At 40.2% G+C, this 26,283-nt stretch overlaps 1 protein-coding gene across 12 annotated transcripts in view; it reads left to right on the top strand.

Moving 5' to 3' along the window:
- PTPRF (protein tyrosine phosphatase receptor type F) overlaps positions 1-26,283 on the top strand; it is a 482,994-nt gene that overhangs the window by 186,375 nt on the left and 270,336 nt on the right. For all 12 annotated transcript variants that reach the window (XM_082228806.1, XM_082228805.1, XM_082228804.1 and 9 more), the window contains exon 3: positions 2,795-2,953. In XM_082228806.1, the coding sequence (XP_082084932.1) occupies positions 2,872-2,953 (82 nt within the window). In that variant the 5' untranslated portion in view covers positions 2,795-2,871. The remainder of the gene's footprint in view (positions 1-2,794; positions 2,954-26,283) is intronic.

The following is a 26,283-nucleotide window of genomic DNA, read 5'->3' as shown; positions in this document are numbered from 1 at the left end:
CCTTCCAGTGAGCACTCAGGGCTGATTTCCTAGAGAATGGATGCGTTTGATCTTCTTGCAGTCCATGGGACTCTCAATAGCATAGCCCAAATGGTCTATGCAGTGTAAGGGACCACCAGTCCTTGAGTGTGCCCAGAAACTAGTCTAGCTGAGAAATCCAACTAAGTGGTTCATTCAAAAGGAGTAATAGGACTGGTCCTGCACTAGGGGAAACTGTTAGTTGCTGCCCATGGTCATATGGTGTTGGTAGTTTCTGGCATGATGAGGGGACAAAGGGGTCAAAACAATGTTGGCCACAGTCCTGTTTTAATGGCTCTTCATCCAGGGTTTTGATTGGCAGGAGGCTCTGTCGAGCCATTCAGATGAGCAAAACCTGATAACCAGGAAAATGATGAGGAGCTAAAGAATGAAGTGAGCAGGGTGGCCATGGCTGGGAGGTGGAGGATGTCCACATGCCAGTTACTTCCTGATTTGCCCCTTGTGAGATGACAGGCCTGTGTATACTTGGACATGACTGAGGACTAGAGGTACTGGGCAGTTCTAAAGTGACAGACGTGGGTAGGACAGAGCCACACCACAGGCTTCATTCCCCCCCCCCCCGACTGGGGCAAATTAATACATGTGACCTTTCCTTTTGTGAAAATTACCCTATTCAACTTCTCATTTGGCTCTTCTATCAGCTACTCAAGTGTAGCGACTCACTTACATGGTCGTTTGAGGATATATTTTGGTCTTCAGTTTAGTGATGCACTTGAGGAATAACTGCTGTCCTGCAAGGATATTTCTTATTTTCTGCCTGAATTCCCAAACTCTGCATTTCTCTTTCACAGCATATCTCTTCTTTCACTTCCATTTTTGGTGAGATTATTTATTGTTTCTGAGTTTGCGGAGGAGGTGCTTGATACTTCTCCAATCCAGCCTTAGAATAATGTGCCATTTTATCAAAAAGAAGCCAGAATTTTGAGCAAATTTGTGCACATTCGTTTATTCGTTTTATTTTGTAGTTTCATGGTAAATAGAATCCAGTACCCTGTCATTTATCAGAAATTAAGTCCTTAATGCAGCTATTCAGAAGAGTTAGCCATGACAAATGAAAGAATTTTAGTGTTTAGGATTTTGCATTTTCTGTAATCCTGAAAGTCAGAAGCAGAATAGCTCCTGCTTGACATTTCAAATGTTTTTGGAACATAACACACTTAAAACCAATCCATACTTTACTACTACTTCTAAAAAAAAAAAAAATCAGGTACAAGAAATACTCAAGTTAAGTGGCAAGATACAAATATGATATAGCTGACTACTGCACACACATTTGAATGGACAAGTGGGCGGCTTAATCTTTTCTTCCTTGCTGGGAAACCTGTCTTTTAACTATGACTGTAGAACGCACTATTGGTGGTGCTAGATGCATGCTTTTTCTTCTAAGCTTCAGTGCTTTTTATTCCAAAGCTCAAAGTATAAGGTATGAATTGACTTGCAGATCCAGGAGTCAAATGATGCCCCAGAGAGTAAGAGGATGCAGAGGTTGAAACAGGAAGATAATTTGGCATATGGGGTAGGAAGCCAATTTAAGTAATAAGGATATTGATGTTGCATCTAAATGTGCAGGATTCACACATGGTTGGCAACATTTTCTGTTGATTTTATTTTATTTTTATTTCCCCCTGTCCTATCCCAAGGGCACAATGCAAGTACAGTGGTACCTCGGTTTATGGATGCTTCATGTTACAGACGCAGCGGTGGCAGCAGGAGGCCCCATTAGCTAAAGTGGTACCTCAGGTTAAGAACAGTTTCAGGTTAAGAACGGACCTCCAGAATGAATTAAGTTCTTAACCTGAGGTACCACTGTAAAAACAACTTCATATTTACCAGAAGGATTCCTATCCTCACGTACTTGCAATTGTAGCTGTGAAGGTTGGCTATGAAGGGAGAGAAATTATTCAAATGCTATCTTTATGCTATGTTAGATTTACTGGTAAGTGTCAGAATTTTCTGACACATCCCACAGGTCTCCTAAAATGTTAAAGAGTTTGGGAAAAAATTATGATAGCCATTGGGTTTCTGAGATATACCAACCACATAACTATAAAATCAAAGGTGAGAGAGATCCTCCAGCTCTTCACTCACAGTTTATGTGGCTTCAGTACTTCTTTTGAGAGAGCAGCCTGGAAGCAACCCATATTCTCGTCCACTCTATCTTTTTTTCTCATTGAAGAGACATTCAGTAAAGGGGACGATGGAAGGACAGGGTTCTGCTAGTGGTCCCTCTGGTATGGGAGCAAACCCTATATATTCACAATCTTATGGTTCATGTATAGCATTTTTACATTTTCTCCCTCATCTTTTAAATCCTGGGTATGCTGATTGTGAAAATTGTGCAGTGGGAAACTTCTCCCAGCATCATGTTGGGTGCTGCCTTCAGTATTGGACAGGGGAAAGTATTTTCCTCTGAAAATGGAGGATCTCAGCTACATAAACAGCATTTTAAAAAAATGTATCCAGTTTCAAAATAGAATGACAATTACTTCGAAAGATAAAACTTTAAACCCTCCCATTTAAACAATTTCAGACATCACATGTGGATAGTCTTTCCTTGTATGCAGCAAGGAGTATGTGATTTCCTTAGTATGAGTAACACAGATCCAATAAATAAGCAATCCATTGTTAGTTTTCTAACATGAGCAATGCAATGATATAGAACAAGGTACATTCTCATTTGGGTAGGAAAAGTGCTTTTAAAATATGTTTAGATTTGCTTAGGGTCTGACTCCTTTTATCTTTCTTTGGTTTGCAGGAATAAGTCTGCATCATTGACGCTGAATGTATTGACTGCTTGCCTTGGAGTAAAGGTGACTTTCTCCACTTTGGAATATGGTGCCTAACTTCAGCATCCCTGGATTTTTTGTGCCAGCAGTAGTTCTGTGCTGCTTGATGTCATCAACGGAGGCGGATAGTAAGTAGCACTCAGATGGGAATATTTTATGGCTGAGTAAATTTTCAGCAGATTTTATCTATCAAAAGTTGAACCAGAACTGACTGAAGCACATTTATTTGTGACAGTGAAAGGGAAGGGCTGCGGGTCATTCAGTGCCAGTTTGTTTCCAAAAATGTGTGATGCTTGCAAACAAGTCACAAAATGACTGCAGTATATTGAATCCGTTCATTGCTTTCCATTACCAAATTTTAGGTCATTTCGGATGAAAAAGAGAGGCAATAGTTGATTTCTTACAAGACCTAAGATCCCTATTTTTGTTTGAAAGCACACATCTACCATATTTTTAATCATTCTTTTCTTCTTTTTCTTTGTCTTATGCCCTGTGGTATTGACTTGAACATTAAAGAAGTCTTCCATGTGTTATCTGTGATGTTACATAGTTCTGACATATTCTTTTTAGCTATCTTATTCACAAGCTAATGAGTCATTTTGGTCCCTACTTACATGGAGAGTTTTGTTGGCCCTTTCTACATCTCTGTGTTGTATACACTTAAGACCCATCAATTTAAGTTAATGGGGAAGAGCTTAATGCTTATTGTTGAAAGTAGGCTTACTACAATGAATTTCTATGAGGGCATTTTCATAACTTGTTTTATTTCCTGCTATTTTCCTATTTAATCTTCAAAATCTTGTGTATCCCCCGCCTTTTGGATGACAATTATATACTACACAAATGTGTTCAGTGAATGGGTCACAAGCTAATTCAGAACCCACAAAATATAAAGTCATTGTAGCTGCTGGGAAATATGCTGAGGCAGCACCTGTTGTTAAGGGCTATCCGTCTCTGCTGCAACCTGTTGCTATTGCCACAGAATTGTAAATAGTAGGACTGGAGTAAAATAGGGAGAGTGCTTTTTATGCAATCTTTTTTCCATTGAAAAGTGCTCCCCTTGGTGAAGGTGCTCTGTTCAGTGCATTCAGAGTGAGAACAGGAAGTAATAGTCAATATTCATTGTACTGGCCTCATTCTGAATTGGCTGTGTGTCATTATGATGCCATCTACCTCATCCAGTTGTCCTCAAGATGAAAAAAATGCAGAAGCAGCTACTGAGGACAGCAAAGCAGGTACAAAAACATAAGCATATTTTGTTTGTTTGTTTGCAAAGGTGGTGGTGCACCTCCAATCGGAAAATACATTTAATGGGGATAGGAGGTGTGGGTGGGTGTCCGGTACAGTATAGTGTCTCAAAGATGGGATTAGTAAATGTTTATTTATATGCTTATACACTGCCTCATCTGCACACAAAGCTCGTTATACAAAACATCATGCTAAAGCAATCAGAATAGCACTTGCTTCCCCCTTCCGCTCCCCCAGTATTAAATCATGTGGTCTCTTCCTTCTAGAGAGAGAAATCCCTTGTGATTTTTCTCATTCCCGCCTAGGAGACTTTAAGTACATGCTGCGGACCTGAAGGGGAGTGTGGGAAAAGACAGATGGGTGGGAGAGAGGGGGCTCCTCCCCTCCCCACCTCCAAAGGCCAATTGCCACTCCTCTTGTTTTCTGCATGGTTTAACTTTTTGCCAGTAATTAGTACTGCTGCAAATTGATGGATTCATATTCTTTCTCACAGAGTTACAGGTACAGGCATTTTATTTTATTTACGGTATTTATTCCAGTTCTTAAATTCTCCTTGAGCTGGAATAACTTGCTTAGCTAATTTTATACCATTCTGTTAAGCAGAACCAGAAATGAGGCAATGAATGATCTATGCTTCATCCATTTCTGTGTAGCTGCCACAGTATGTGATTATATCAATGTTCTGTTCTCTGAAGCAGTAGTAGTACTAGTGCTCCAAAGGTTTGTAGTGTGGACTAATTGAAGATCACATGAGGAAACCTTTGGAGACCAATACTTCCTCACAATGGCATAACATGTCCTCCTTCCTTACAGTTATCTTATGAAGGGCTGCTTCACTGGTAACAGATTTGCTTGGCAGTGATATATCTCTGCATGGGGGGCGGGGAAAATTTTTTTTTGGGTATTACTTGGAATACAACAGTTAATTTTACTTCAAAACACACAGATAAGCACCACAGCACACTCTCATGCTGTTTTGTGTGCAATAATGTACACGGTTTTTATTGTACAACAATTATTTCCGCGTAGGAAAAAGATCACGTGTTAAGCAGCCCTGAGGCGTGTTGAGAAAACAGAAATCTAAGGCCTCTTCTCTCTTCCTTGCACAGAATTACTTCCTGAGTGGGAAGGCAGTTTTTGTGTCACTGCAGCCTGGATGACCTTGAGGCACACAGATTAACATAGGCTTTGTTGCATGTGATAGGTGGCTTGGTCTTGATGTGTGACTCTAAATTCCAATTTTTCCCTTATCCGTCCTCTCTGGCGCTCTTGATAACAAGGCGATACTGTTCAGAGCAAATTGGTCTGAATCACTGCATTAGGGGGACAGAATGGAAGTGCATCAGCTGCAATTGGCAGCACTGCTGAACATTGGCAATTTCATTTTTCCTTGCTGTCTGTGTGACAGGCAGGAATCAGAGCAATCAAATGCCCAGTTAAGTGCTGACGCTACCTGGAGATGGAAATTGCGTGTTTTACAGAAAAGACAAATCCTCTAAAACACCATGCAGTTGTGGCTGTCTGTTTTCTGCAAAAACAGAATATGTTGGTGAATAACAATACAAAATGGTTGTTCGGGGGGGGGGGGAGGAAGCCTAGAAAAGGACTGATTGGCAACTCATTTTATTTATTTATTTAATTAATTTGGAGGCAGGCATTTGCCTTGTTTATGTGAATATAAAATTTGCATACGCATGGCCCAGCCTACCTAATTTGCACACAGGCATTCCCCTCTGCTTCTCTGAAATCACTGAGAAGTACTATAGGAGTGTCAAGGCCAATTAATATCTGCCAAGTGTTTTGAATGCCTCAGTTGTAAGGTGATAGTACAGAATACAGCTATGAATGACCTAACTCCCTGGGCTTTGTGAGAGAATTATGCCTAGAAATGGAGCATAATTGATAATGCAGCAGGGTGTGCATGGATCACTTGTGCTGTGTGTATCTGAAAGCAGAGTTCCGCGAAAGCCCATAACCTAGGGTCTCCCACTCTCAAAATCTGTTTTGTTGTTACTGCAGCAGATTTTACTGCTGCTGCTCTAGCTTCTTGATAATTAGGCAGCTGTGCACATAGTAAGACATTTCAGGGTGAAATAAAACAGATTGTTGGAGTGTCATTTAGTGGGACTGGCATAAGGAATAAATATGGACTCTCTGAGAATTAAGTTTTCAGGATAGTCTTGAAATATATGTATGTGACTCAGATACTTCAAAATGGAGGGATTACCCTTCTGTAACAACAACAACAACCACTAGGATTAGCCAGATCGCTCAGATATATTTGTTGAGATGGCATAAATATTGCCCATCAAAATAGAGCGTGACGCCTTTAGTGGTAAATGTCTGGTATGCGTTTAAAATATATATACACATGCTAATTTGATAGAACACTTCCAAATTTTCCTTTGCAGAGTATAGAATTTTTTATTTTATTTTTTAAAAATCAAATTTCCTCTGATCTGACTGTTTCTGTCAGGGTGACCCTAATTCCATTACAGCATTTTGGAAGCAATTCAGGATGATTGTTCTATACTTTCTCCCTCAGCTTCTTCGTGTTTGTCTTTTATGTGCCCTCTCTGCTTCCCCTTCTGTCAGCTCTTGACTGTGCAAGGGAAAATAGCTTTGCAGATTTCATTTAATGTTCATTTCAATTGTCAAGGAAAAGATGCTCTTTCCAGGCTTTTGGAATATATTGCTTACTAAAACCCCAAACACTGCAAATCTTTTTCTGAAAACCAGGAAATGAAAATCAATTCTTTCAGCAGAGGCCATTGAGGCTGTTGTGCGTTTCCCTCCTCTTTATTAGGCTTTGTGTCTGAGGTTCTGGGCAAGGCTTCCATTAGCTGGGGGCAGGTCTGGGTGACCCACCAGAGTTTCAGATAATCTCAAACAGAGTTTCAAATCCTTTGAAGAAGAAAAAAAAGCCACATCAGAAATGACCTGGCGTGATGGAGGAACAAAAGTGAAGCTTATATAAATGGAGGTGTGAACCAACATAGGATATGCTCAATTACCTGCACTTGACTTCTTGACATTTTGGAGGAACTGTGTTTCTTTGGAGAAAGAGCATGGATGGGGCCTCAGGAAAGAGAGCAGCTCCGTCACTGCAGAATCTGGGGCTTACATGAATATCAATTGTATGTTTTCTTCTGATCTTGTTAATAATGGTTTGCAGAACGTACAGCACATGTGCACTTCTTTAATTTCAAAAAATTGAAAACCCATAACAAATGGCAACATTTTTGGGATGTGGGTTGGAGAAATAGTCTCTCTTATTAGTGGGACATGGCTCTCTCTTACAGTTGCTGGAACTTACGTGGCACCTGCTTAAGGAGAGTAGACTTGCATCATAGGTGCCTGGCATCCCTCCATGGGGACTTAGTAAGTTTCAGATAGTTTTAGGGGTCTTACACTGACAAATGGGCAAGGCATGCCATCCCTTTATAATATTATTTTATTTTTGTTTTGTTACATTTATATTCTGCTCTTCTTCCAAAGGAACACAGGGTGCCAAGTGGCAGGCCTTAGAATGGCCTCCCAGTTATAGTCTACCGTGCTTCTTACTGCCAGCCTAGCAGTTCAAAGCATACCAGTGTGAGCAGATAAATAGGTACCATTGCAATATATAGCTATAGATATATAGATATAGATATAATAAGAAATACATCATAGAGAAAGCTGAAAGAGGACCACACACACACACACACGGCTTAACACAAGTAGAGCCAGATGCTAGAGGATGCCAAAATACATTTGGTATCTACCAAGAATGAATCTAACCCTAATGGGGTCAGAAGTCATAGTATCCAAATCCCTTTATGCACAGATGAGCACAACAGTCTTACTGGGGTCATTTAACCTGCTAACCTTTTCCCAAAGGAAAAATGTGGGTGTTCTTGGTTCTGTCATATGAACTAGTTGCTCAAGGTTTAATGAGGATGCATCAATCTTGACTGATAGTTTATTGTTATCTTCCGTTATTATTTATATGTGGCATTATCAGGATACATGACACCTCACATAATAACAGAAACAAAAGACTGGGTCCTGACCTCTGGATCTTAACATTTGAACTTAGTGGTGGAGGGCGGTAAAGAGAGGCACAGAGCTAATGAGGGCTGACATCAAGCAGATGCAGTTACTTTGGATTTAATGTGCGTTTTTATTCCTTTTCCTTTCTTTTCTTTTTTTTAAAAAATAATCATTACTTCTTACAACTGTTCCTGTGAAGATTGCAACCTGGGGTACAGTGGTACCTTGGGTTACATACGCTTCAGTTCTTCAGTTCTTATTTAAGTTCTTAACCCGAGGTACTATTTCTGGGTTAGCAGAGTCTGTAACCTGAAGCATATGTAACCTGAAGTGTATGTAACCCAAGGTACCACTGTATTTATTAACTTCCAGAGTGGTAGCTGTGTTTTTCTGTTGCAGCAAAATGTAAACTTTTTGCACCACAGTCTGCAATGTGAAAGCTCTGAATTACATTACAAGAAGAGGTTCAGTGCTATTGCTTGAGGACTGAACTGAAAGAAAGTATTTTGGGCACATAATGTGTGTTGATTTGCTTCCCAACACCAGGATATTTAACAGCAACTGGTTTGTGAATGACTACAGTTAATTATAAAATTATCGCTCTGTATATTTCCCCCTATATTTCATTTCCCCCTCACTTCATTGTTTACAATCCCCTTCCCACAAACGCTGTGCATATGTACCTGCTTCTCAGGGTAACAATTCATGCAACTGGTGAAGTGAACTGTAACCCACAAAAGCCTAAAAATAAGTTTGTTTGTTTTAAAAGTACTACAAGACTCCTTGTTCATTCTGTTTAGTGACACAAAGGATATATGTTTTGTGCATCTCAGTGATTACATTGGCTAGAGTCACATAATATCCAGAATTGATTTATTATGTGATTGTGAAAAACATTGTTGCTTGCATTGTTTTTAATATATTATGTTGGTGTTTACATTGCAAAACTACTGTCTGTTTTCCTGGGTAAGCTTGTTTTGGGGATTTGCATGTGTTAATTACTGATGTGCTTGTGCATCACATGAAAATCCTTCCTATTGTAATTAATATTTGCTCAGATATTCTTGGTCTATCAGTATGGACAGGGAGATCAAAGAGAAGCCAATCTTCTATAAGCTTAGATTTACCAGATGTAAATTCATAAAGGATTGGATGTGGGGATTGAGGAATGTCTCCACCAGATCTATTTTGCTCATTTTGCTTTCTGCTTTGTGGTTAGATTCCTATTTATTTATTAGTATTTCAGACTGCTATTCTAGTCTATTTATCTTAGAGAGAGAAAATGTATATTTTAAAAGCAGAATTTGGATAATCACATTCCTTAGAATCAGAACAACCAGACTGTTGCAGTTTGATCTAGATAGCAAGATACATTTTCTTGCTTGTCTCTATTTTCCCCCATATAGTGAAGATTATCCAAATGAAATCAGTGAATCCAATCCTGTTGCTACTCAGAAGTATAAAGAACTGAGGGTCAGGGCCATAAGCTAAAGGGGTTAACCATACAGTAGCCAATCATATGAATCTATTGTAAGCAAATTTTAAGCTGGTGAAAAGCACATAGTGGAATTTCTTGGAATCAGAGGTGTAGTGTTAAGACTACCTTGTTTCCAAATAATCTTACTACTTAGGTTTTTTTGTTTAGCCAACTGAGGTAGCAAGTAGTTGCAGTGTGATGGGCATGGCTGTGAGTTAAGTTAATAGAATATTGACATTGCTAATGCCCTGCTCAGTTCATAGCTCTTGCTGATGGAAACATAAACGTCTCCTCTTGAACCCACTTGGGGAAACTACAGTGTAAGGCTTTTGAACAAATTTAGAATGACTGCAATCTGTGTAATAAGAGCAAATATTAGGATTTTAAATGAATAACATCACTGGGGAAGCAGGCAGTATGGCATTTAAATAATATTCCATAGCTTTTCATGCCCTGGAAATATGCAAAAACAAGTTACAATTTAAAATGATGATGATGATATCTTGCAGCAAAGGGAGAAAATGCTGCTGGTGAAGAATTTGTGTATATAAAGCACTGCTGACATACTATCATACATAGCACCAGAGAGTCTAGTGTTCTGGCAATTTGATCCTTGAAAAGCCTTAAACATTGTCACACCTTCCTTTTCATTTACCCATAATTTATAGTCAGCATTATTATACTTTACCCTGTCTCCCCCCCCCAAAAAAAAAATTTAAAGATGGTTTTTCGGTTCCAGGTGGTATGTCAGAATTTGTGTTTTCTATTCTCAGTAAGTCTGTCTAATTAGGAGGGTGCGGACATTCTCACTCCATCTGAATTTGATTACAGCAGAGATTATGAGAGAAAGCGGGAGCTAGAGTAGCGGTTCTCAAAGGATGTGGCAAGAGAGGATGGCAAGTGTGGTGAGAAATTTCAAGGACAAACAAAGAAACATTTAATCATTTCAGTGTAATATATTATATTCTAGTATTAAAATTAATTGCAGAATATGGATAGATATAGTTTCCAAATCAAGCACTGCTAGGAGTTTGAGAACCACTGATCTAGGGTGTAAGGCAACCTGAAGTAAGATGCAGAAAATCCCATGCAAACCTGAGTGTGAGGCTGCAATTCTAAGCACACTTGTGACAAAAAATAAACCTACAAGCAGAACTGGAGCCTGGTATTTTGGTACCCAAGGCAAACAACCTGAAATGCACTCATAAGCCAACACCATATTTTATTGTTTAAAAATGATCAACAGTTGTAATAAATTGGTAAAGCAACAAGTACATATCATTTACCTATTTTTTCCAGTTGTGGTAAAACTACAATAGCAATTTGATCAGAAACGATAGATAGATAGATAGATAGATAGATAGATAGATAGATAGATATAGATATATAGATATATAGATATATAGATGGTATAGATATAGATAGAGTAATGTTTATCACATCAGTAGACAATTACATTATATTTACAATGTAGGCTATTCAATAACACTGGCTGGTATGCAACTACGTAATTCGAGGTTGTGTTTTGGCATGCTAGGCATGATAATTTTGCTCTCTTCTGCTGCCCCAACCGAGCCAATTGTGGGGGAAGCAGACAGGATAAAGTTCTGTTACCAGGCCTGGCCCAATATATTTTGGCACCTGAGAAAACCCCCCCAAATGGCACTCCTCTCCCCGCTAGGAGAGGAGCGTTGAGTGAAGATCTGTGTCAGAAACAAGGGGAGAATAAATATGTACATTGGAATCTGCTGCCCCTGTGAATCCTAGTGCCTGTGGTGGTTGCCTCATGGGTGAGCCAACCCTGTCTGTCACATGTAAGAATCCTTGCACAGAGCTTCCACTAACAACACTCATTAGTTGAATCCTGTGCACTTTGAACATGTTTATACACGCACACACATACACCATTAATCATGATTTAGGTGCCCCCTTGAATCAGGCACCCAGGGCAAGAACTCTGTTTCCCCCACCCTAGTTCCAGCCGTACACACTAGACTTATTTCTGAGTAAACATACACATGCATATGATTGCATTGCGATCTTGCTTGACATCTCCAAGATTGCAGGTTCCAAAGAAGACATTGCTTTGAATCACGACAAGATGTGTGCTAGCAGGAATAATTTTTCACAAAGCTCACTCTGATATCTCTTACATAATAAATACAATAAATCATTGGTTTTAATTTTGCTAGAACCATCCATTCACTGTCAAGCTTGTCTTTTGTCCATTCTCAAACTCTTAATAATGTCCTTATCGCTCTCTGATAAACTATTGACAGTGTTTTCTATCACTATTACTATTTCGTTACAATGCATTTTCCTGCCATATTCACAAATTGGCTTGCTTCTTTGATTCTTCATCTGTAGAGAGTAACAGAATGATGAGATACTTAGAAGCTATTTCCTTTTTACTGGAAACGGCAAACTTTTATTCCTTCTGTTAGTTGGAACTTGCAAATTCTGAGTTACATATTTGGCATGGATGAATATATAGTCTCCTGCTAAATTATTGACTAATGTTCATTGCAGATGACTGCAATATGTGCAGGAAGGAGAGATTACTATAGAACCTGCACCACCACTAGCATGTATGGATGAAATTTTGTTTTTTGTATTAAGTTTACTAACTGGTAGTATAATAGCCTAGCAGTATCATAAATGGTATGCATTGATTGCCGTCCTTGAGAAAACCACTACTAAGGTACATCTGCTTTGTTCATATAGTATTTTTATTCTAACATTCTAGCAGTTTCCTTTAGAACAACAAAGCTTGCAATAGAATAGTACGCTTTCTACATACCTCACCGTTGAGAGTAGGGGTAAAAATTTCACTTTAGCACTCTTTTTAGCATACAAATGAGTATTATGATGGCATTCTTCAGGTTTCGATGGTGTTCCCATCCATTTCTGAGAATGTTCTGCATAGAGCTTTGGGGTTTGCTCTGAAATCCCTCCGGACCCTACTCTGAAGGAAGTACATCAGAAATATATGTTCATAAAAAATAAAATCAAGTGAACAGTCAGCTTCCTTGGCAGTAGAGGTTCTCAGAACATGCAAACTGTTTCAACTGTCAAGGAATATTTCAGATGCTTTCAGTTTAAACAGCATTTTAAGGAAATAGAGTGAAAACATCTTCTCACAATTGTCATTTGGTCTGAGTGTCAAAAAGGACGTGGACATCTTTGAAAACATTCGTCTAAGAAAAAAAATGACCCCATAGAAAAATGTGGGGGGGGGGAGCCATAATAGTGAGGGTTTTTTACCTGAGGAAGTACAGTTTGGGGAAGATAAAAACAGTTGTTGGCAGATCCTATGCCTTTTTTTAAATGTGGGGGTTTTGGGGGGAGTTATTAGGTCGTTGTTTTTATTTAGATTATGTATTTTGTGGTTTTATATTTTGATTTTATTCTATGAACCGGCCTAAGACCTCCAGGTATAGGGCAACATATATATTCAATTTATTATTATTATTATTATTATTATTAATCCTGAAAATGATTCAGAATCCTTAAACCTGAACAAAACCCTTCAATTAGTGACCCTGTGATTAACTCTGATGGTTGAGATGTCTGGCCACTGTATCACCAGGGTGAATTTTCTATCACATTGGGGTGGTAATTGAATTATTTTGAGCATTATTTTGAGTGTGAATTTCTGCAGCCAAACTTACTGACCTTGGTGTAAGTTAGGGCATTTGTGACAATCAAATAACAATCTGCACTGCATGTAGACATTTAGCTCCTACAAGCCATTCATTAGCTGTTGGCCTTCTCCATAATACACATTGAGCTTTTGGCAAAGGCATGGTTGGTCACCAATAGCAATGCTGGAGAAATCTCAAAAGGGATTAATGATTTTTAGTTGCAGCTGCTGCCACATTCAGATCCCTTCATTAGTCAGCTTGGAATCTGACTTTAAGCAGCTTTACATAGATATATCAGTTTTGTTCTGTGAAAGAATCGTTGGCTTTCTGGTTCTTGACTCGAGAATGTTTGCTATCTCTGGATTTTCCATATGTATATCCACGAAACAAAATGTGCTTGTCTTGTACCATCCTTTATCTTGTGAGGAAAATAAGTTAAATACCTGTAGATTTCCCCCCACTGTTGGCTTTCAGTAATGCTGCAAGTAGTCTTGCGGAGCTGAAACACTGATTCCAAAGTATCCAATGAATGTCTTATGTTAATTAGTTCACTGCTGTATTAAGATATCTAACATGGAACTGTGTCTAGTCCTATTCAGTCAGCCATTATGATTTGCTGCGTAACCTGTAGCCCTCCAGTTGCAATTATCAAGACAAAAGTAGTACCAGAAATGGGTACAAGGCTGTCAAGTGGCTGCATCCCACCCACATTTGTGGAGTAAGCTCAGCCCAAGATGTGTGACTATATCTCATTGCAGTTTACTGTGTAGGCAGACCTGTAGTCTAGGAATTTGCTCACACAAATACATAGCCATCTTCAAATAGCTCAAGAGTTATCACATGGAGGATAGAGGAAGCTTGTTTTCTCCTGCTCTGGAGGCTAGGACCCAAACCAAAGGATTCAAAGTACAAGAAAGGAGACTCTGACTAAAGATTAGAATGAAGTTTCTGAGAGTAAGAGCTGTTCCACAGTGGAACAGACTCCCACGAGAGGTGGAAGGTTTTTAAGCAGAATGGCCACCTGTCATGTATGATCAACTGAGATTCCTTCATTGCAGGGGTCTGAACTAGATGACCCTCAGAGTCCCTTCCAACTCTACAATGTTATGATTCTATGATTCTTAAGTGTTCAGGTCGGAGCTGTGGGCTGTAAAGGTAGATCACCTAGGCAGCTAGTTAGCAGAGGTGTTGTACCCTTGTACCCTAGGAGATGATGTGACCAAGTGCTTTTCTAGTAAAAAGTTCCAAACACTTGTGCTGGGCATGCTTGGAATAAATCTTTCTCCCTAGGCCCAAGTGTCCTCTGTGACTCAAAAGTGCCCTTTACCAGGGTTGTCTGGTTTGACAGCTGTGACTGTTCCTGGACTTGGATAGGCTGACCACTATAGTCCATGCACTGGTAACCTTGAGGCTGGATTACTGTAATGCGCTCTACATAGGGTTGCCCTTGTGTTTGGTTCACAAGCTCCAGCTGGTGCAAAATGCAATGGCCAAAGTGCTGGTGGGGGCGTCTGGTTGAACCAAGGTCCAGAGTAGCTGGAGTAACTGAAATCATCTACAAGCATATCATTGATTTCCTCAGCTGGCAAAGCTTGTTTGATAACAAGAAAGAACCGAGGCTTCAGAATTGTTTTCTCCTTGCCAGTCCTGGGTAAGGGAAGGGTAATGATGGCAATGCACCATGTGGAGATGGGGAAGAAAAGGAGGCAAGAGTAGAAGTGGTATAGCTGTAAGAAAGTTTCACAACCCTTTAGAAAATTTATTGCCACAGCTTCAGCAATACACATGCAGAATTGACCCGGGCAGGTATTTTAAAAGAATGTTGTTGTGTTACTGTGCTGTCTTAAACACAGAATATTTTTTCTGCCTAATGAAGATTAGTTAGATTTCAGAGGTATGGCTTGTAACACACTGCATATTCAGAATATGCTGGATTTTCTTGCTAAACTCTTATAATGAAGATTGAAGGGGAACTGTACCGCACTGTACAGCTACTAACTTGGCAATTATAATGAAGTGGTTTGTATTACTATGTTTTGAATGACACAAATCTATTCACAAGGTAAAAACTGCAAATATGTTGTATAGGATTATGCTGCTGAAATGTAATACAAATTGCACTGCAGTTTACTATCCTAGCGGTGCAGCAATAAAATTAATAACACATTTGCAAAGCTAAGCAGGGGCTGGTATGGTTTCAAATTGGATGGGGGACCACATGTTGAGATTCCTTCATTTCAGGGGGTTGGACTAGATGACCCTCAGGATCACTTCCAACTCTACAGGAATAAGGACCCAGTGGCCCTCCAGAGGTTGCTGAACAGATAACCCACATCAGCCTCAGCCAGCGTGGTCATCACAATGTTCAGGGATGATGGGAATTTTAGTCCAATGATATCTGGAGTGCCACAGGTTCTCCATCCCTCATTTAGTTAGCATTCTGTATTATACAGAGCATAGACATGCTACAGTGATTTTTACTGAGTGCCACAGAACACATTTCTTAGGTTTCTGTGGCCACAGGAGAGAGAGGCAGATACAAGAGACAAAGACATATATGGATACAGTTTGAATGATTCTATTATAATTCACATGCCGGAGGGAAGAGTGAATTCTGATTTATGACCGTTTCCTGTCTTATGTCCCTTTACAATTGCTTTAGTCAGCAGATTCCTCAATGTGGGGAGTACACAGTGGTGTGTGTGTGTGTGTGTGTGTGTGTGTGTGTGTGTGTGAGAGAGAGAGAGAGAGAGAGAGAGAGAGAGAGGGGAGTGAAATTGCTGGTGCCACACACCATCTCCCTGCTTAGGGGTTGGGTTTCCCCCCCCAAGAGCTCTAGTTCAAATCAAGGTACATTTTGATGAGATCTTTCATGTGTGATAAAGTCTAAGGCTGGCACCAGTACACTGCTAATTTAACAAGAGGGAAATCGTTGGTGCCACAATGGTATAAAATTGTATTAATGCAGTGAACTAAACTTACTTGTCATTTGAGTAGCACCAAACACATCACTTTTGTCAGGTGTTGCAATTGGAAATCATAGTGATATAACTGTTGCAGCCATGCTGGTGTTGGCCTGAAATATTTTGTAGAGCTTTGTCAAAAGAAAACATCTGTAGAGAAAGTGGGGTGTTCAGGAGAGTCTCTTGTGACCCCTTCCTTGCCCCACTGCTGCACAATTGCTTTATTTTCCAGTAGTGTCTGCCACTACTCTCTTTTGTCGCCCAGAAAAGCAGAAAACTGGGACTGTCCAATTAATGATTCAACTTGGGAATCCTTGACCAGTGTCCTTTGAGCCTCCAGCCAATCCCTCTCAATTTATGCAAAACATAAAGCCAGCTCTCCAGCCTTCTGCCTCTCCCCATAAATAGAGCAAATATCTGACTTTACCAGCTCTAGTCTTAGACTGCTAATAGGACGAAACCCAAAGTGATGAAGGCACATGAGGATTCCCAAATCCTGAGATTGGCAATTGCACATAGACTCCACTAGTCCAGTTGTGAAACTTTATTAAGAATATTGGCAAGATAGCAATAAGGTCCAACAGAAATTTTAAAAGCAAAAAAAGAACCCAATGACTCCAATACCAGACCACTTCTATCCTAATTACTAACAGCACAATGATCTCAGTCCACTTAAGCGTAGGCAGTAAGGATAATCAGTTTCCTGGTAGTATGGAAGATGTGAAATGGGCACTGTGTGATAAAGGGAGGGGACAAAGCTGCAAGGGCCGTTCCACCTTTTAAAGACTCTGTTCTCTCTCCTTGAAGGGAGTGGCCCCGGCTCTTTCTAACCAAAGAGAGCCACAGTCAGTTTGCCAGGTGTGTCACATTTCTCCAACCTGCACCTTAAGGCATTCATTCAAGAGTTTTGAATATTTGGTGGAGATACCTGAGATACACGACAACTTGGTTTACAGGAAATGGTGGGAGGCCTTTGTCACAGCATCTACTTCCTGCAACTGGGCTGTAGGGAATTAAATAATTCCACTTAGAGATAGATTAAAATGTAATGTTTAGGTGTTAGCAAGGAAGCGTTGACTGCTGTGGTCAGGATGGTCTCCTGTGGCATATGGATTTAAATCACCAATGAATTTCTATATGAATAAGAAAGAAATACAGCAGCCTATTATAAATAATAGAATATGGTAATATTACTGCTGCATACAACAATTCCACAGCCTTGACAGCACAGCTGTTAAGAGTTAGGATTTTAAAATATGTACAATCCTTTGTCAACAGAGTTAAGAATGGCAACATTACATGGCTTATTTCTGCATGAGAGTATTTTGTGGGGGAATTTAATGACAAACTGTTCTGCATTTTGACCTTTCATAAATATTCTGGGCTTTTGCATCTTCCAGTGAATTGGTGAGATTCTCAAATTAAGACATGCAGAATCTTAATGGCTACTCTGACATTTTGCTAGACCTGGCTGGCTGAGTACCTGAACTTGATTAGTTTTCTAATGTGCTTGCTCTGCCAAGCCTGAGACACCAGTGTTCGGGGTAGTTTAGTTTTCTGTAAAGTGATTGCACTGCAAACCTCTTTCCAATTAAAAGGTGATGCTGTTCAGGTAATGGAAAGTTGTTTTATTGTTCCTGTCCCTTGGTATGCATGAAAGCAGTAAGGTTTTAGGAAAGTGATATAGCTTGTATTTTTGTAGCTCTTTATTTTATACAGCAGGTATTTATCTTCAAAAATGTAGGAAAACTCTCATGTGCCTAGCTAACTGGGTGACAGAGAACATTGATCACAAAGACACCCCCTGCATTAAACATTGTGAGAAGAAAAGGTTTTCTGTTTCCAAAGATGATAGGGCTACTGTTTTAGTTTAAGACCAAAGTGATATGAGATGATTCTGGCCAGTTGTGGCAACCAAGTACGCAGGTTAATGCCCAATTCCAAGCTGATATAATGAGTAATTATTTTCCCCATGCAAACTAATTGCCTCCTTTTGGCTCTATTAATGCATCTTCCAATTAGGATGTCCAATTCAAATCTTAGTTAGTATGTCATAGTGGGAAGCTTTTGGACTTCCCATAGGTCACTGTGAGAACAGGATGCTGGACTTGATGGGCTAAGCAGGATGAACCAAGCAGGCTCTTCTTATAATGAGCTGAAAAAAGAAAAATTGGGGAAAATAATTGTCAAAACTATACAATGGGTAAGTTTGCTCACTTCCTTAAGATATTTCTTTTTAAAGAAAAATAAACCTCTAGAACACTGCATTTGGGCATTGATAATCTGTTGAGAAGGTAACTTGAAGTGTCAGAATTGGGGTTTAGGGTGCAAGGTGCTGTTGAGGCATGCTGGGAAATTTACTTGCTGATTCCCATTTTCAAGTCTGCAGTAAAAAGTCTGAATAGAACTGAATAGTTGCTGATTGTGTCTCCATATTTGGCAGTAGATCACAAATCTGATTTATAGCATTTGCTTGGCTTTCAGCAAGCAGTAAATGCATTGCTTAATTATTCATGGCAGATGTATTATTGCAGAAAATTAAGACATCAAGAAACAAGTAAAAGCTGTTACCGAAGAAAGCGATAAACAAAGCTAAAAGTGGAAAGAGCTGCTGGGTGATACTCCTGAAGCATCAGGGGCTGGCCCTCAAGAATAGATGTTTCGCACCTTCTGAAAATAATTGGTTAAACTTCCCAACTCCTTAAGCATCTCACTCGTCACACTTAATTAATAGTGTTATATTAGCTCGCAAGTTAGATTTAATTTGTTTAATGTGTCATTTGAATTATCACATTTACAAATGTGAGAACCCCACCCCCCACCCTGCTATTGTCACTTTCAGCACCGAAATGTGTATAAACAAATTCTCATTTTCTAGGTATTAACATCCTTGATTACTGTGAAAAACTTGTGCAGAATCTATCTTAGGAAGGTATTGCAAAATAAAATTTAAAAATGCCAAGGGGGGGTTATCCTTAGTACTTCACTATTTTCCACAGCACTACATTATTGTGCCTTCCTTTTCAAGATGTGCACTTAAGAGCCCTCCAGCCCCCCATGTGCTCTTGAACTGCATAAGCTCCAGCCAAAATGACCAATGGTCAGGAGTTTTAAATCAACAACGTCTGGAATGCTGGAGGCTTGCCATTCCTGAGTTAAAAGCGCCAACTTTTAGAGGAAGGGAAATAGTTCATCCCTGGTAGTTTCACAGAACCTTCCTGGAATTACCGTATTTTTCGCCCTATAGGATGCACTTTTCCCCCTCCAAAAATGAAGGGGAAATGTCTGTTTGTCCTATGGGGCGAATGCAGGCTTTCGCTGAAGCCTGGAGAGTGAGGGGGGTCGGTGCGCACCGACCCCTCTCACTCTCCAGGCCTCAGGAAGCTATCCGCTAGCTGTGGGAGACGCAGCTTCGGGCTTCACGCAGTGCTCCACTAGCGGCTCTCCCACGGCTAGCGGATAGCAGCCTGTTCTGGGGGCTGGGGGCTGGGGTCGGGGGAAGCTCAGGCTTCCCCAGCCCCGCACCTGGGGGGAAATAATTTTTTTTCTTTATTTCCCCCCCCAAAAAAACTAGGTGCATCCTATGGGCCGGTGCGTCCTATGGGGCGAAAAATACGGTATCTGGCTTGCTACTGCTGGAAAAGAAACAATTATATATATAAAAAAGGGGTGCTTGTAGAGTAATTCTTGGCTGCTGTTATGTTCTGACACTAAGAATTGCATCACCTCCACTCTGATAACACCGTCACATAGACAGCTCTGTGAATGAACCAGAGATTATAATATCGGACACCAAATTTGGAGAGTGGGAAGGGGCTGGCTATATTGGTCTACTTATCAGATAGCTACTCATCAAGCTATGGCACTTCATTGCAGAAGATAAATGAAACAAGGTAGGAATAATAATAATAAAAAAATTTTATTTATGCCCCAGCCAGAGCCTGGCTCAGGGCAGCTAACACCAATAAAATTACACTAAAACATAATGGGGGGGGGGTTTACAAAAAAACCACACCAGTTTATTAAAATACGGGTTAAAATACAATTTAAAATGCAGCCTCATTTTAATAGTATCCCATAAATCAAAATCATAAGGGTCCGACTGAGTCCAAACCAAAGGCCAGGCGGAACAGCTCTGTCTTGCAGGCCCTGTTGAAAGATGTCAAGGGCCCATGTCTCTTGTGACAGAGTGTTCCACCAAGTCGGGGCCAGTACTGAAAAGGCCCTGGTCCTAGTTGAGACCAATCTAACCACCTTACGGCTTGGGACCTCCAAAGTGTTGTTATTTGTGGACATTAAGGTCCTCCGTGGGGCATAGCAGGAGAGGTGGTCCCGTGGGTACGAGGGTCCTAGGCCACATAGGGGTTTAAAGGTCAAAACCAGCACCTTAAACCTGACCCTGTCCTCCACCGGGAGCCAGTGCAGCTGGTAAAACACTGGATGAATGTGATCCTGCGTCAAGGACCCCATAAGGAGCCTCTCCATGGCATTCTGCACCCACTGGAGTTTCTGGGTCAACTTCAAGGGCAGCCCCGTGTAGAGCGAGTTACACGGAGGTAACCGTGCCTGGAGATGACCGTCGCATGGATCACTGAATAATACAGTATCTGATGACAGCCCAAAGAGGTTCCTAAAATAACTGTAGACATGCCTCCCTTAGGGACAGGGAAAGAGGCCTTGTTTGACCTACATATGTGGCAATTGAGGCCTTTCTTCAGATAAGAGATGTCAAATTTCAGCAAGTGTGAGTGAAGGGATATTGGGTCAAGAGTGTGGGAGGCTGGTATGGGAAATAGTGAGTGAAGTTAAGAATGACTTGGTAAGAATTATGATGTTACTGAAAGAAAGAATGGTTAGGTGTAATAATCTCAAACCTAGTTTATCAATGTTTTGTGACTTTCTATAGATACAATTTCCTACTTTTTGCAAAAGTTGCACTAGCATTTCTCAGTAAAGATACCTCAAATGAAGAATCCCAGTACAGGAAATGTTTGGTTTCTTCCTCAAAACAGGTAGAAAAGCCACCCTGGTTTGCTAGTGTGGTTTCATTCAAGTGGGACTTGCCTTCAGTTGAAATGGATTGGGTGCCACATTACTAGTTACTATGTGAATCTCTTCGTTTCTGTCATTTAATAAAACTTGAGTCTGAAACAGAATTCTCCAGACATCTCTAGGGACAAATTGTTTAAAGACAAAGTTTGTCACAGGGAGAGCCAAAGAGGCATTCATGGAACATTAGCAAAAATCTTAGCCCTTCCTGGGTTTCCATGAATCCCTGCTCCAAACTTGATGGTGTTCCTTATAGTTTGCGATGGACTCCTGAGGTATCCCACAAAACATCAATATATGATCTAGGTTTGTATATGATCTAGGTTTCATCTAGGTTTGTATAAACCTAGATCAATATATGATCTAGGTTTGTAGTTCTCTTAGTCCCTTAGTAAAAACTCAAACATTTCAGCTGAACCTTTAATCCTTAGCATCAGGTCAGAATAAAAATGCTTCTATTATGAAGAACATCAAATATGTATTCTATAATACTTTCCGATATATACTAACACAATTGGAAAATTGTAAGGCTGTTTTGGAGGCATGTTGTTCAGGTCCTTTCATTTCTGCCCCCCTCTTCTCTTCCTGCCCCCTAGTAGCATGGCAATGTTGCTTCAGCAGAATTTGAATTATTTGGGATTTGTGTTTATCATAACCATAAATAAACAATCTGCTAGGCTAAGAATACAGTACTTCATTGAAGGCTGTTTTATCTTTTTTTTTAAACAACACCACTTAAAAATATTCTCTGTATTTAAAAATAGACCAAGTATGAGCCTGCGTATGTGCCTTGAAGACTGTGAAACTTGAACCAGTAAATGATTTGACACGTCTCAATAACATTTGGATCTAAAATACGTATGTGGGAAGCTGCAATAAAATTCATCTATTTATTAAAATCTATCCTGCTTACCCAGGCAATTAGCCTCCACAAAGTGATTTACAATATAACCAAATTAGCATACATAGTTTTAAAGACAACCATTATAAAAACATTTTAAAATACAAAACACATATGAAACGTGTTAAACTTAAATCAGCGCTACAAACATCGCAATCCAGACCGGCAAACCAGACGGGAATAATAGAAACAAGGTTTGGCAATCTTTTGGGGCCCGTGGGCACACTTGCAAAATGACAGCACTTTCTGTTATGAGCACTGCACATATGCCACAACCTGTTCTATTAGCTATAGGAGAATATGTCTTTCAAGCCCAGTTTCAGTGGAGGGTGGGTGGCAGAGAAAGTCTCTGAGTATCATTGGCAGTCCCTGAACTAAGGCAAAGGTCTGCATTATTTAGGTAGGGTTTTAGCTGGCAAATCTGTCAAAGCTGATAAAAAGTACTCCTGGTAACGACTGCCACCAGTAGTATTGGATCCAAGAAGACCCCCAGGCTGTAGGCATGGTCATTTGGAGAAGTGTGGCCCCGTGCAGTACTTCCAAGACTGCAGATTTCCGCACCTGCATTACCTCCACCTTACCTGGATTAAGCTTCAGCCTGTTTGCCCTCTTCCATATCAAAATTGCCTGCAGACACAGAATATCCGCAGCCTCACTTTAACAACGTGTGGAAACAAGAAGTAGAGTTGAATTTCACAGGCCTATTGATGACATTTTAGCTCAAACCAGGAGATAACTTCCTCAAGTAGCTTTGTATAGATAGATATTAAAACAAATGGGGGGGGCATGGTGGACTGGTGAGGCATCCCATGGGACATGGAGCAAAACAGTATTCCCGCAGCATCAAAAGGAGAAAGGATGGGAGGCATTGTAACACCAGACTGTCAGGTGTACGTGCAGGAGCCAGGCCCTGTGACCACTAGGACTCTGCAGGACTGGGGCCTTCCTAAGTTTGTTCTGAAGAGGCAAGGCAAGGCAAGGCACGGCCTCACAGGTAACTCACAGCACCTGGTGGCAAGAGTTGGAAAAGGATATAAGGTCAGCATTTCTCTTCGGCTCTTTGCCACAGCAGCATATTCCCTGCCTTTCTGTGTTTGACTCTTTGACTCCTTGACTCTTGATCCTTGGACCCCTGACTTCATGACTCCTTGCTTCCTGACCCTTGGCTTCTTGACTCCCGGCTCTCTGACCCTCAGACTCCTGGCTTCTGGACTCCTGTTCCTGCTCCCACCCCACCATCTTGCCCCCAGTCCCGACGCCCCCAGCCGGGACTTCGATCACCCGTGAACCGGACCGTGACACAGACACCTACCAATCTTACTCTGTCTTGATGGTTTTTTAAGCTGTAAGGTAACATTCATGAATAGTTAGGAATAATATTAATAAATATACAGGAATAGCCAAGCCAGATAAGGGCATTTGTGTGGAATTCTCTGTTCCCAATGAGAACCCTTATATCCCAGCACGATCACTGAGATCATCTGTAGGAATGTGTCTGGTCTTTTCCACATTCAAATTCCACATTGTGTGGCTACTGAACATGCTCAATCTTACTGGGCTATTTAGTGGAGTTCTTCCGTAATCGTAGTTTGTTTTGTTTTGTTTTGTTTTACATCGCAGACCTTGGGGCTCACCCTGAACAGTCAGACATCTCACTCTTGTTTCTCCATGACCCCATTTTGACTAGAAGTGTTGGCCAGGGTTAGTGCTTTTCTCTAGAGCATGGTACCAGTTTAAAGTCTAAACTCCCCCCCCCCCCAGTATAAAATCATTGTTTTAGGTATATTTTTTTGGACTGCAGTTTTTAATTCTTCTTGTTTGTAATTTGTATTATATTTTATATTCTATTTCTGTACCCTGCATGGATATTCTCTGAATATAGAGCAGTTCTGAGATCTGAACTCTTAACTCAGTAAATGATTACTTGTGAGGAGAGATGTTACCTACAAATGGCAACTATTTAGAAGTCTGTCAGTGGCTACTAGCCATGATAGCTGTACTCTGCCTCCATGGTCAGAGGCAGTACGCTCCTGAATACAAGTTGCAGGAAATTGCAGAAGGGGAGAATGCTTCTTCACTGTTTACGAACTTCCCATAGGCTTCTGATTGACCACTGTGAAAACAAACTACTTGACTAAATGGACTATTGGCTCTTCTTATGTCCTTAAGGCAATTTCTCAGTTGTAGTAGGAAAAATTAATGAGAGTGTAAGTAAATAAAATGTTGCATACCAGAGTTGTAGGCTACCAAGGGTAAACCAAGTTCCAAAATGATAATTGGGTTTTGGGGTGCGTTGGGTGGGGGAGCAGCTCTTAATTTTTCTTAACTTTGTCTTAATTGTGCATTTAATGGCATCTAGGTTTTTATTTTCTTCACTGAAAAATAATAAAAACAAAGTTTCCCAAATGAAGTTTTGGGTTAAAACAGAAATCCTTTGGTCACAGAATATTTGTTTATTTAATGACAGCATTTAATGAATTTATCTTTCAGAATTATGTACAAAGCAAGGCATGACTTATACAGAACTATTTAAGAGTCATGGTTGTTTTCCTAACCCACAGGTTAAATTCTTGTCTGAACCTAACTTTACATTGGAAGGGTGTGGTAAGTGATTAGGAGCAGGAGAAGAACATAAAAATATTAGCAGAAGCAATAAATCCATTTTGTGTCTTTATTTACCCAGAATGGCATGGAGCTTTTAAAGCAAAAAGTACTCCCTATCTAAATTTATGCAAGCAAAACAGACTTTATAAGACTGCCTCTTTGCTGAAGCTTACACTGTTCTGACGTGGTCCTGATGTTTTCTGCAGAAGCTGCTTCAGTGACTAAAGTCTGACAGATGGCTTTAAAGGGAGCAATAACAACAAGGCTCCTTTTGCAAAACAAATGCTACAATTGTGACTTGAGGTTGAGATGATTAATAAAAGTTTTTATAATTCAGGCAAAACTTGTTTTTCCAATTCCCAGGAGATCCAGCAGTGACAGACTGTCTGGAAGAAGTAACAAACTGACTGTGCTGACTGTGTGATGGATTAAAAATATATACGATAAGCCAATTTATCCAATCCAAGAGATATACTGTGGGTCAACTCTGGTACCATATCTGTACAAGTTCAGGGAACATTGCAGACTAACAAGGAAAAGAGCAATCTATCCAGCCTGGCCTTCAAGCTAATGAGGAGGCTGCTGGTAAAGGATGCTATTTGGTGGTGGTGTAATAGCATCTCCTTCTTGCACATCTCTGGTCATTGGCTGCATGCTGATCTGCTCAAACAATTTCACAAGAAAAGACATGGAACTCTGTACACTTCAACAAACAAGCTATTTGAATAGCTGAAAAATTGACCCCATTTATAAAATATTGGAACTTGAATGTTGATCTTAACTAATCTAGTAAGGAATAGAATAATAGAATCCAATTCTAGAATCCAATTCTGTGATTCTATGTTCTTACATGGGGGAGAACTTAAAACTGGGGTGGGTGGCCTTTTATTTTTCCTACCGACATCTGCCTTAGCATCATAAAGGAATCTCCATGAAAGCACAGCTCTTACTGTCAGAAAGTTTTTCCATATGTTTCATCGGAATCTCCTTTCTTGTAACTTGAAGCCATTGGTTTGAGTCCTAACCTTCCAGAGCAGGGGAGAAGAAGCTTGTTCCGTCTTCCATGTGACAGCCCTTAAGCTTTTTGAAGATGGCTATCATATCTCCTCTCAGTCTCCTCTTTTCCAGGCTAAACATACCCAACTCCATCAAGCGCTCCTTGTAAAGCTTGGTTTCCAGACTTGACTTAGTTCTACAGATAGACTGGGGAGGAGTAAAGAAGCTTCAGGCTCCTTTCCAGGACCTCATATGTATGATGTGCAAATCAGACCAATGTGGATCTCCTTTCTCTCTTACGCAGAAGGGAAAGGCGGGGCACTGTGACTCATTTGGTATATAAGTTAATTTATGCATATTGAGAGCCATTTTCCATATATAACATCAAACCTTGGTTTACCAGTGAGTACATATTTGTTAGGAAGCTGAGGTCAATACCAGCTTTCTCACAAGTGTATCTGTATGGAATATTTGCTTGAATACATGCTTATCGATGCACTTCATGTTCTCAGGAGACTAGGTATACACTTAGGATTTCTTCTTA

The sequence above is a fragment of the Podarcis vaucheri genome, assembly GCF_965113315.1.
Source record: "Podarcis vaucheri genome assembly, chromosome: 6".
NCBI lineage: Eukaryota > Metazoa > Chordata > Lepidosauria > Squamata > Lacertidae > Podarcis > Podarcis vaucheri.
This window is presented reverse-complemented; position numbering and strand designations above follow the sequence as displayed.